Source organism: Oncorhynchus kisutch, linkage group LG15, assembly GCF_002021735.2.
Source record: "Oncorhynchus kisutch isolate 150728-3 linkage group LG15, Okis_V2, whole genome shotgun sequence".
In the NCBI taxonomy this organism is placed as follows: domain Eukaryota; kingdom Metazoa; phylum Chordata; class Actinopteri; order Salmoniformes; family Salmonidae; genus Oncorhynchus; species Oncorhynchus kisutch.
The window spans coordinates 22,088,539-22,099,938 of NC_034188.2; the positions used below are offsets into that span (position 1 = coordinate 22,088,539).

The window sequence follows — 11,400 nt, forward strand, 5'->3', positions numbered from 1 at the left end:
TGTTATAAAGGGACTCCAGGTCTCCTATGCAGGATAACATGTTATAAAGGGACTCCAGGTCTCCTATGCAGGATAACATGTTATAAAGGGACTCCAGGTCTCCTATGCAGGATAACATGTTATAAAGGGACTCCAGGTCTCCTATGCAGGATAACATGTTATAAAGGTACTCCAGGTCTCCTATGCAGGATAACATGTTATAAAGGGACTCCAGGTCTCCTATGCAGGATAACATGTTATAAAGGGACTCCAGGTCTCCTATGAAGGATAACATGTTATAAAGGTACTCCAGGTCTCCTATGCAGGATAACATGTCATAAAGGGACTCCAGCGTCATATAGGATAACATGTTATAAAGGGACTCCAGGTCTCCTATGCAGGATAACATGTTATAAAGGGACTCCAGGTCTCCTATGCAGGATAACATGTTATAAAGCGAATCCAGTTCTCCTATGCAGGATAACATGTTATAAAGCGACTCCAGGTCTCCTATGCAGGATAACATGTTATAAAGGGACTCCAGGTCTCCTATGCAGGATAACGTGTTATCAAGGGACTCCAGGTCTCCTATGCAGGATAACATGTTATAAAGCGACTCCAGGTCTCCTATGCAGGATAAGTGTGTAATAGGAATTTCCAGTTGAACAAAAAGAAGAGCAGTCGTAGGTAAAGTTAATCAAAAATCTATCTGGTTTAAGTTGCAAAAGGGAGACACCTCCAGCATAGAAGCAGAGAAAATGTAAAGTGTCTGCTTGATAATTGTCCCCTCTGGGCAAGCCTGCTTAGAGGATGAACTCTGGTATTCACCAGCATGGATAATATGTTTTTAAAGGATTCCTAAAATATTAAAAGGGGAATGGGCTTAAATGGATGAGCACAAGGTCATGTTGCACCAATGGCAATTATATATGAGATAGAACCAGATCCCACCAGATCAAACAGCATCCACTCAGAGGAACAGATAATGAACACCAGTCCCTTCAGGTTCACTATGTTATTCTCAGAGTGGTGGTGGTGATAGTAGTTATGTTTCTGTCACAGTGTAGACACTTCTCTTACCGTCACTAATGAGTCACAATCAACCTTTCACCCTCGACCCCTGTTTATTGAAGATGAAATCTCCCATCAGTAATTTCTGTATTATCTCATCAACCAGGCAGAGAAGAAGGAAGCATCTCTTATATGTCACATTACGACTATATACTGTACAGATGAGTAACACCAAACCATGCAGTGAAATGGAAACATGTTCTTCTTGAATTAGAAAATACGTATTTATGTTCAGCTGAATAATGCAAATGAGTTTGGGCCAATTAACAAGAGCAAATCAGTCTCCTCAGTTTAGCTTTAGGGGATGACATTTATCACAGGCTGCAAATTGATATAAACATTTCTCTACTCCCATTAGGATGTTATTTTCCTGAACAATAACTGTGTATGGTATAAATAATATTTTGTAGCCATACTTTCATTCTTTCAATAATATATTGGATAGTCTTCCCTTGATGATAAGTGCTTGAGCTGCTGCTGCAAAGATAAATCATGCATTTCCACCAATTACATCATGGCTATGTGCTGTAATGCTGTGCTGTAATTTTCACTTCCACCACTACAAAAGCTCTTTTAATTGCATGTTTAAGACAGAAGCGACTAGCTGTCCTTTAAAGCAGTGTGATATACAACTATTTCATTACACTTAATGTGCTGGAGTGATTTAAGCAATCTAGCAATGCCCCTGGGATGCATCTCCCTCTAATTCCACAATCTCATAGTATTATTATTATTATGATTAGCCACAGTGTTTTTTCAGAAGTAGTGTCCTCATTCTAACTCAGGTCGTTATGATTCCTGTTTTAGCACCCTGCCTGCACCAGCACTTCCTTCTCTGACTTGGTAAAGCGTAAACAGATGGCTCTGTACCATCGGAGATTACAGCACATCACAGCAGATGGCAGTCTGAAGGGCACAGACCCCAACATCACCATGCTGAGGATAGAGGGAGGAGAGGAGGGACTGAACCTTGGGGTAATGATCTTACACCTCAAGTGATCTTACACCTTTCCTCCCAGTGAGGTCCAGTGAGATGCTTTCACATAGCACCCTAGTAGAAACTATACAATTAATCAATTAATTTAAGTAGATCGACAGGTTTCGGAAATTGGGTCATCTTTATTCAAAAAACCTATAGCAAATTCACCACAAAAAAATACATTTGCATATTAATTGATATTGGCATACATATTTGAATAACAAATTCAGACAGCAATATTATGTTTGTATGAAAATCTTAGAGGGTTTCATTAGAAACTTCACAAAATTGTCTGATATGGAATGTTTTCACATGGAGCGTCAACTCTGGATCTGTTTTACTTTGTAATGCATCTCCATGGAAATGTTTGACTGAAATTAAACATATGGCAGCTGTCAGTAGAAAAAGAGATAAAAAAAATATGAATTATGCATCTTTGAAGTTACTCTTATTAAATACACAGACAGTCAGGTAAACAAGAGTCACAGATAGTAGGTCTATTTAAAGGACAGACCAGTACAATATATATATATATTTTTTCCTTTATTTAATTAGGGAAGTCAGTTAAGAACAAATTCTTATTTTCAATGACGGCCTAGGAACAGTGGGTTAACTGCCTGTTCAGGGGCAGAACGACAGATTTGTACCATGTCAGCTCGGGGGTTTGAACTTGCAACCTTCCGGTTACTAGTCCAACGCTCGAACCACTAGGCTACCCTGCCGCCCCAATAGTGTAAATGGAGTTTTTTTGTCACACAACACAATGCCACAGATGTCTCAAATTGAGGGACTGCAATTGGCATGCTGACTGCAGGAGATGTTGCCAGAGAATGTAATGTTGTTTTCTCTACCATAAGCCGCCTCCAACATTGTTTTAGGGAATCGTGTGTGTGTGTGTGTGTGTAATTCCTTTGAATCCTTTGAAATTGTAGAATGTTATCTTTACATTTTTGTTCAGGCGATATATATATATATATACACATACATAAATAAATAAAATATTACAAACAAAAGCATTGTATTCTTTGAGACGTATAAGGGCTTTTGGAAGCCATCCATTATCAACACTGAAATATCCCCTTATTGCTACTGTATGTTGAGAGCATAGTAGTGACCACTTGTCTCCTATCCCAGACGGCTCTGTTAAACACAGCTGTCAACATGATCACTACTGAGATAGTCCTCTGCTCTGGCTGTGGGCTACATCTCAGCTTCACTGTGCCAGGAGAGAGGGTGATGAAAAGGGAGGGGAGGAATAGACTCTCTGCTGGCCTGGCTGGCGCTCTGCCTCACTAGGCCAGATGGAGGGCATCAGATCCTAGGCTGTAATATCTGCCACACCATTCACTGGAGCACTGCTGTCTACCAGCCATATCCTACAGTACAACAGCCTCTGGAGAGAAACACTGTCTACCAGCCATATCCTACAGTACAACACCCTCTGGAGAAAAACACTGTCTACCAGCCATATCCTACAGTACAACACCCTCTGGAGAGAAACACTGTCTACCAGCCATATCCTACAGTACAACACCCTCTGGAGAAAAACACTGTCTACCAGCCATATCCTACAGTACAACAGCCTCTGGAGAGAAACACCGTCTACCAGCCATATCCTACAGTACAACACCCTCTGGAGAAAAACACTGTCTACCAGCCATATCCTACAGTACAACAGCCTCTGGAGAAAAACACTGTTTACCAGCTGCTCCTCTCAGCCAAGCTACAAGGACAAGGCACATTTGCCCTCGAGACATAGTGCATTTCATGCAAACAAATATACATACTGTACGTATAATGCCGTTTTGAGTTTGAGGAATAATATCGTTTCTAATTACCATATTCTGCAGGCAATGACAGACAAATAAGATACACTAAATCATAACATTGGCCATTTTTGTAAATCTGAGTTCATATTGAATTGCTGGTGTAGGCCAGTTGTTTTGAATAGTTGCTGTGAGCCATAACCAATCTCAATACCAGACTGTGGAGACAGGCAGCGTTTAAAAGAATGAGCACTTCATTCTGAGCGAGAGCTTGCTCATGATCTCCAAGTCGCTCTGATTGCCAGTGTAATACTTGTCAGACTAGTTCCTAACAGTCCAGCTGGCTTGTATGGGTTTGACATTGGGCTGATATACAACTTTTTACTCTCCCTCCTCCAGCTGCAACTTGGGAGTTGCGTTTCTAAAACAAAGATAGTTTTTTCAGCAACATTCTCTCAATTCATTAATTGTCATCAAGCATTTTTTTCATGATTAAATTGCCATTACCCGCTACCCTAATAAGGTGCATCTGAATCAGCAAGACAAAGTGACACTAATTTGACATGGATTTGTTAAATACCAACAAATGGGGATTGATTCCTAAACACAAATGACCAATCTGCATGCGATCTTCAAAACCAACCCTGGATGTAACAGATTCATTCACCACATAGATATCACATGGATGTATCAAAGTAATAATTATCTTAAGCAGTGACCCATTACCACATCCACATTGATTCCTTGTTTATCATATTAACAGGTTTGCATGGTTAAAGTCCATCGTCTATCAGTGTTAGGTCACATTGTCTACTTAAGGGGAATAACATTCCTGTATTAGTCAATGAAGCGCTCCCCTGACCTATTACATCAGGATGGTGGTGCAATTCAAGGTTGAGTGTCAGTGCCTGACAGATTAAAATCAAATGAACCAATTTGAGTGTACGCACTACCTTACCTTCAGTAGATCCACTCTTATGAAAGAAGTAGTGAAGAACACACATTTGTATAGATAGGACTAGTTGAGTGGTAAGAATAATTATTTTTGGACAATATGTATGAGGAGTTGCACATTCCCTCCACATAACACTGTCTGGGAGCTGAAAGACACTGCCTCATTCACAGGGGAAGGAACCTAAATGGGGAACATTTTCTAGCAGAACTTGGAAACGGGAGTTGAAAGAGAATTAAAATCACAGATAAAGTTTGAGCACAAATGCAATTCCCCTTTGGCGCAAGCAATTAAAATAAGCTTCAATCAGCCCATGGATCCATCTCCAACTGGCCTGACCTCACGTTCAGACTGAAAAAAACTATGGAATTTCAACCCAGCTGGCAATGAAGGCTGTCTGCTGGCCCTGAACACACTGGGGTGGAACCTCCGTGAGGACTAGTATTTTCCTTCTACTGTACATTGACAAGATTATTCCCCCCCCCCCCAAAAAGGTATGCTTATTTGGATCAATTTGGTACAACCCATTTTAAAAAAAAGAAAAAAAAGTGCAAAGTATGAACGTGGAAAGTTTTACAGTACAGCATGTTCACCAACACCTCCATGTTGGCCCTAATGATCTTTCCCTATATAAATACACATTTCACCATCAGTTTGTTACAGTAAATTACCTTATGCTTGAAAAATAAGTCTGATCTCAAACTAACATACTGATAACCAGTGATCTATTGGAGTTGTTAGGTTCGATTTAGAGCTGGTGTCAAATTCTTGCCATTGAAATTCACCATCAACATTCAGAAACCTGAACTGCTAAGACAAGGATTACACCTAAAAACCTAAAGTGCCAATAGAAGCTGAAACAATCTAGATATAGGCACTTGCCTAGAATGGAAACATCCCTTATGAACACAGCAAAATAGTTCATTACACAAAGCATCATGCCATCCCTTTAGATTTATTCCCTGCAGTGAGGTATAGGAGGTGTTGTTTGAGGGTCTGTGCCCAGGGCTGCTGGCCCTGGCCCAGCTTGCAGAGCAGCAGGCTGTGCTCAGAGGTGTTGTACAGGTTGTGGTCCTGGCCTGGGTCTTCCTCCAGGAGGTACAGCTCCCCACCATGCACGTCTGACAGGTTAGCCTGGAAGATAGCTGGGTCGAAGCCCGCCCACACGGTGAAGCGATAGTCCCAGGAGCGCAGAGAATAGCCCATTATCCGGATGTCCTTCAGGTCGGGCAGGTCGGAGTTTTCCTGGGGGGTGTCGGCGGGCCGGGGGTACTGGCTGAAGGCAATGGCCTCAGACTTCTTGCGGTTGTCGTCGTTGTTGAAGGTGTAGGCCAGGTCGTGTCCCTCGGTGCAGAGCTCCACGTCAAAGGAGTTGTCGGGACAGGGGAGCGGGGGCTTCAGCCCAGCCAGGACAGACACAGTGGGGAAGATATCTAGCAGCTCGTTCACGTTGCTCACGGTTCTTCCTGTGGAGAAGAGGTAGTGTAGTCACATCCCCACAACCGATAGTCTACTACATTATATGGGGAATAACAATGTTATAGGCTGCCTGTAAATGCAGCCTAATGCTGATATTTTTCACCAATGAGAAGAGCACTGAAAAAGATGTGACTGATCAAAAGCCCAATTAGTGGAAAAAAATTGCAGTGTTGTGTAGACGCAGCCATAGTGGAGCACAAACTTCCTGCAATCTGTCCTGAGAGAATGACTTGCAGAGAGAATAGAATAGTGTCTCAAACGCTGCATTTACACAGCCAGCCCAAATCTATCGTTTTCACTAATAGGTCTTCTGACCAATCACAATAGGTCTTTTCACATCAGCTCTTTTTCCAGGGCTGATCTGATAAGTCAAAAGACCAATTCATGATTTTTGTTTTTAGCAGAATTGAGATACCCGTCTAAACGCAGGCCATTTACATACTCCTCACGTCCTATCCTTCTCAGAACCCATTGGATGAGAACGCCAGAGGTCCCTCCCCTCTGCCAATGGGATTTGAGAAGACAAGAGGAGAAGACGCAAGGAGTATGCAATTCAATCTTCCTAATGGCTTCCTCTCCTTCACTACCACTGATGGGAAGAAAAAAACTGGATCGGTTTCCACCATACTGCCTTCATCATCACCACAGTGATAAAAAGTGCACGAGGAATGAAAACTAGTTATTGACTATAGGAGTGTATAGTATACCTCGTGTGAAGCGATGCGGTGTTGGACCAAACACATTAATGTAAGGGAAGGTCTCTGGCCAAGGACGGACTGCAGTCACACCTGCTACGTAGAACATTAGTGGAATGCGAGTGGCCACGTCAAAGTTGCTGTATTTGGCCCATTCTCCATGCTCCCCAAGTGACCAGCCTGTAAGAGAAATGACTCCTATTACAAATACATACCCAAACAAGACTAACATTTAATTATCGCTATACAACATGCATAAACAGTTCCTAGTCAAGTTAACATAAGGTTTGAAGGGATCCAAGCTTGAGGCTTGTGAAGTCTGTCAACTCAGGAGTGTAAAGGCAGAATTTGTGTTGTCACAGCCCCATCTAGTGGACAAACTACACAAGAAATGTACCCGTTGACAAACTATTATAGGCTAGACAGCAGTTTGATGCATGCAGCAGATTTCACATCTCTACAGTACATAACGTATTGAAACAGAAGGAAGAATTGACGTACCATGGTCAGATGTAAAGACCACAACAGTGTCTTCAGCCAGGCCAAGATAATCCAGAGTATTCAACAACCGACCCACTTGTGAGTCCATGTATGACACAGATGCATAATAGTGCTGTTGAATCTGGAGCTGAAGCCAACATTTATGGTATATCAATACCACAACAGTATGCAACCTGCTGTAGTATAATATGCTGCTTCTACCTGTAGCTTTCTGTAAGAATGTTTAAATAGTTCAACATGTATCTGCATCATATCACCTCATGTAACAGATTGGAAGTAAAGAAATCCACCAGTTGTGCTTCAACCATCTACAGCCACATTAAAAACCATATAGAATAGATACCTTGCGCCTACAAATAATGAACCGATACCTAACCAACCTGGAAATCTTTTGGGATTGGCCCATATGGGAAGCTGATGTTTAGAGCTTGGACATCTTCCCTTTTCCTGATGTCAGTCCAGGGATTGTAGGCCACGCTGGGGAGGCCTTTAGGAACATAAGGGTCTGGAGGCAGGCTCATCTTATCCAGAGGATAGAGTGTCAAGAAGTCCTAATACACAGAGTTAGGCAATTTAAGAACGAAATTACAGTTTACAAGTGCAAAGGCAGTTTCATCAGTATGTTACAAATCATACCATCTACATTTATTGCTCATCTACATCATGGTTTAACCCAGCGTATTCCAAACTCCGTCCTCAGGACTCCAAGGAGTGAACGTTTAGTTTACCTTAACACTACACAGCTGATCCAAATGATCAAAGCTTGATTAGTTGATTTGAGTCAGCAGTGTAGAGCAAAAAACAAAAACGTGCACCCCTTGGGACCGAGTACGGAAAACCCTGGTTTAACCGCTCCTGGTGTTACAGTGAAGTAAGCCAGGCAGCTGCAGTACCTGTGGGATTCTGAAGGGAATGTGAGGTTTGTGGAATCCAACAGCCAGAAAGAAATTCTTGCCAGAATCCCTTGTGGACTTGAGCAGCCTGATGGCCTCCTCTGTGCTCTCCATGTCTGGCAGTGTCCCAAGAGGGGTTTCAGACACATTAACTGAGCACAACAGGTTGGCATGCAGTTTGCCATCACTGCCCTTGCAAACCTAAACAAAGCAGTACATTTCATTCATGCTAAACATTAAACCCTTCGGATGTTTTTTAAATGCATGAGAAACATTTACATTAGGCAGTTAAACTAGACATAATACATAGAGGGCTCAAATCAGACATGCATAAGCACCTGTAGCAATTTCTTTAAATTAAATGTCTACTGAATGGAATCCATTCACTAAAGTAAATAGACTATTCAGTATACTGACATCATTTAAGCCATATATGGCTAAAGCATCTGTAGACCATGGAGTTATGGCAGCAGTCAAGACAAACACTGACCTTCATATTTTCATACTTGAAAGAGGGAGGATGATAAGGAGGTACAGACCAGCTGTACGGGTAATCATCCGAGTGATTAGAGGCTATGCCTTCAGCACAAAACACAGCGATATTAGTATTAAGACGACATGGGAAACAGCCTCTGGCAATTTGATAGATTCACGTCACATGACAAGAGATGTTACTTATTTTGTGCAATAAGGGGTTTTAAAACAGACAACACAGAAGCACAGAAGATAATTGTTACTTCATTTCTCAATGTAGACTTCTAAGATTTCACCAACCAATAACATTAAGTAGGTCTAAGACAAACGTCAGTTTGGCATTTCTTGGGATGAATCCTGTCCTGGCGGCAGCTCTGTTGGTTGGTCACTAACCACAAAGTCAGATTTGAAAACTAAACACAGTGCTAACTTTACACCCAACTTTCAATTAGGACCAAAGCAAACATTTGAATGCATTTTTTTTAAAACTATATAGCCAATTTTGACTTTGCGTCTGGCCCATCAAGCAGAAACCACTCGGCCTTCAGGAATAGATTCATCCCAATAAAATGTCAACCTGCTGACAAAATGTCTAGGATCCTTTTACCTGGGTGAAAAACCTTTCCAACCGACATGGTGGTGTAGCCCTTTGACTTGAAGTACTGAGGGAGAGTGGTGTAGTTCCCCGCATGCACTCTCCAGTAGGAGTTAAAGTCATATAACCGGGTTGTGTCAGGTCTACGACTTGTTAGTAAGGAGGTCCGACTTGGTCCACACACTGCTTGCTACAAATTGAATGAGAGAAATTAATGTCCCATTTTGTCTATATAGTTACAATCACTGTTAGAAAATGAATTGCCAACTAAAGTAGGCTTGCGCTACAGCGTTAAATCACTTTGTTGTAGGACTACCTGGGCATATGCGTTGAGAAAGACGTTACTTTTAGAGGCAAGTTGATCAATGTTTGGTGACTTTACAATAGGATCCCCGTAGCATCCTAATGTTGGTCTCAAATCGTCAGCCATGATGAAGAGAACATTGCGCCTAACTAAAGAAAAACATATTAGTCAAGGTTACAATGGCTGCGTTAACACAGGCAGCCCAATTCGGATTCAATCGCCACTAAAATTGACCAATCAGATCAGGTATTTCGCAAAATATCAGAATTTGGAAGCCATAATTGCCCCGCCTTAAAAATCAGCTACAACGTAGCAAGCTTTGAACGAACGCCATACATTGTTACAACTTTAGTCATGTTGCCCAATGTTACTGATCAATAATACGTTCTCACAGAAACTCAACATCAACAAGAAGCGACTTACTATAAAAGGTTTTTGAAAAGTGAGTTACCTGTTTTTGCAACAACGTCATGAGAGAACATACACAGAATCAGGACGCAAAACCATTTCTGGACAGACAGAGACATCGTGAGGAAATACAGCTTTCGCCAAGCTAAAACAATTGTAAGCTAATGAAGCTCGTGCGTGGCCTATAAAGGTAGTGCATGGACATATATATACACACGCGACAACTAATGACTGTGTCAAAACATTGATCGCATCGTGTCTGCTGAAATACCTTCCTGGTGAAAGGACCTCCCCTCTTTCTATTTCCATTGGTCGTTGGAAAGTCTACGTCATGCTCTAAAACCTAGACACCCCGCCTTTATTTATGTAGTTGACAGGTAATCCTATCATTTTCAATATGCACAAATGTATTCTATACAAATAAAATCAGTGAGTAGCTACCTTTCCATCCATCCAATTGGCGACAGATTTCCATGCGAATATTCTAGAATCCGCATAACACATTTGGCATTTTCCCACCAGTGGTATGTTTCCACAAAAATGGACTTGTTGCAGTTACAAATCAGTGAATGATGACGTAATGTACGCAATGTACTTTTTCGCTTAACTGTTCATGGACGGAATAAAAAGCTAAAGTGCAATGTGTTTCCATCGCATTTTCAACTCTACGGATAGTTTTGTCACAAAAACACATCGCAAATGTGTCAACAACAGTATTTTCTTTGGGAATGTAGTGAAGTAAAAGTTGGACAAATATAAATAATAAAGTACAGATACCCCCAAAAACTGCTTCAGTACTTTACACCCCTGGATAGAAGTGACCAGTTGCATTTTTGTTATGTTTGCGAATGCATGCATACCATGGCAAAAATCTATTGTCTGTGTCTTTTCAGGTGGGATTTCAGCCTACAATGCCAGGGACAAAAATGTTTGCACCTATGAGATAATGGACATGGGCACCACCGGGGGTGACTATTCCAATGAGTCGTTGCCAGATCTCAATGGTTCAAAAGCCAGGGTTATTGAAGAGTCCGGGGTGACTATTCCAATGAGTCGTTGCCAGATCTCAATGGTTCAAAAGCCAGGGTTATTGAAGAGTCCGGGGTGACTATTCCAATGAGTCGTTGCCAGATCTCAATGGTTCAAAAGCCAGGGTTATTGAAGAGTCCGGGGGTGACTATTCCAGTGACGTTGTTGCCAGATCCTACTTCCTACCACTTTCTCGTACTTTTCCCCCTACTGTAGGCCTTTACCACCTGTCTTTGAGTCTGCCTATGGTGAAAATATCTCCATCTCTTTCAAGC

At 41.7% G+C, this 11,400-nt stretch overlaps 1 protein-coding gene across 2 annotated transcripts; it reads right to left on the reverse strand.

The window, feature by feature from the left end:
• Positions 1-2,149: 2,149 nt before the first annotated feature.
• Positions 2,150-10,371, reverse strand: ids (iduronate 2-sulfatase). Of its 2 annotated transcripts, none has more exons than XM_020502165.2 (9): positions 10,140-10,371; positions 9,701-9,837; positions 9,397-9,574; positions 8,806-8,894; positions 8,316-8,516; positions 7,803-7,973; positions 7,423-7,549; positions 6,934-7,101; positions 2,150-6,213 (listed from the first exon to the last, which is right to left on the reverse strand). In XM_020502165.2, exons 1-9 carry the CDS (start codon positions 10,213-10,215, stop codon positions 5,684-5,686), a joined length of 1,677 nt encoding a protein of 558 aa, XP_020357754.1. In that variant the 5' UTR covers positions 10,216-10,371; the 3' UTR covers positions 2,150-5,683. The 2 variants fall into 2 exon arrangements, with proteins under 2 accessions (XP_020357754.1, XP_031645699.1); XM_031789839.1 differs by having other exon boundaries at positions 7,423-7,633; positions 10,140-10,357.
• Positions 10,372-11,400: the final 1,029 nt, after the last annotated feature.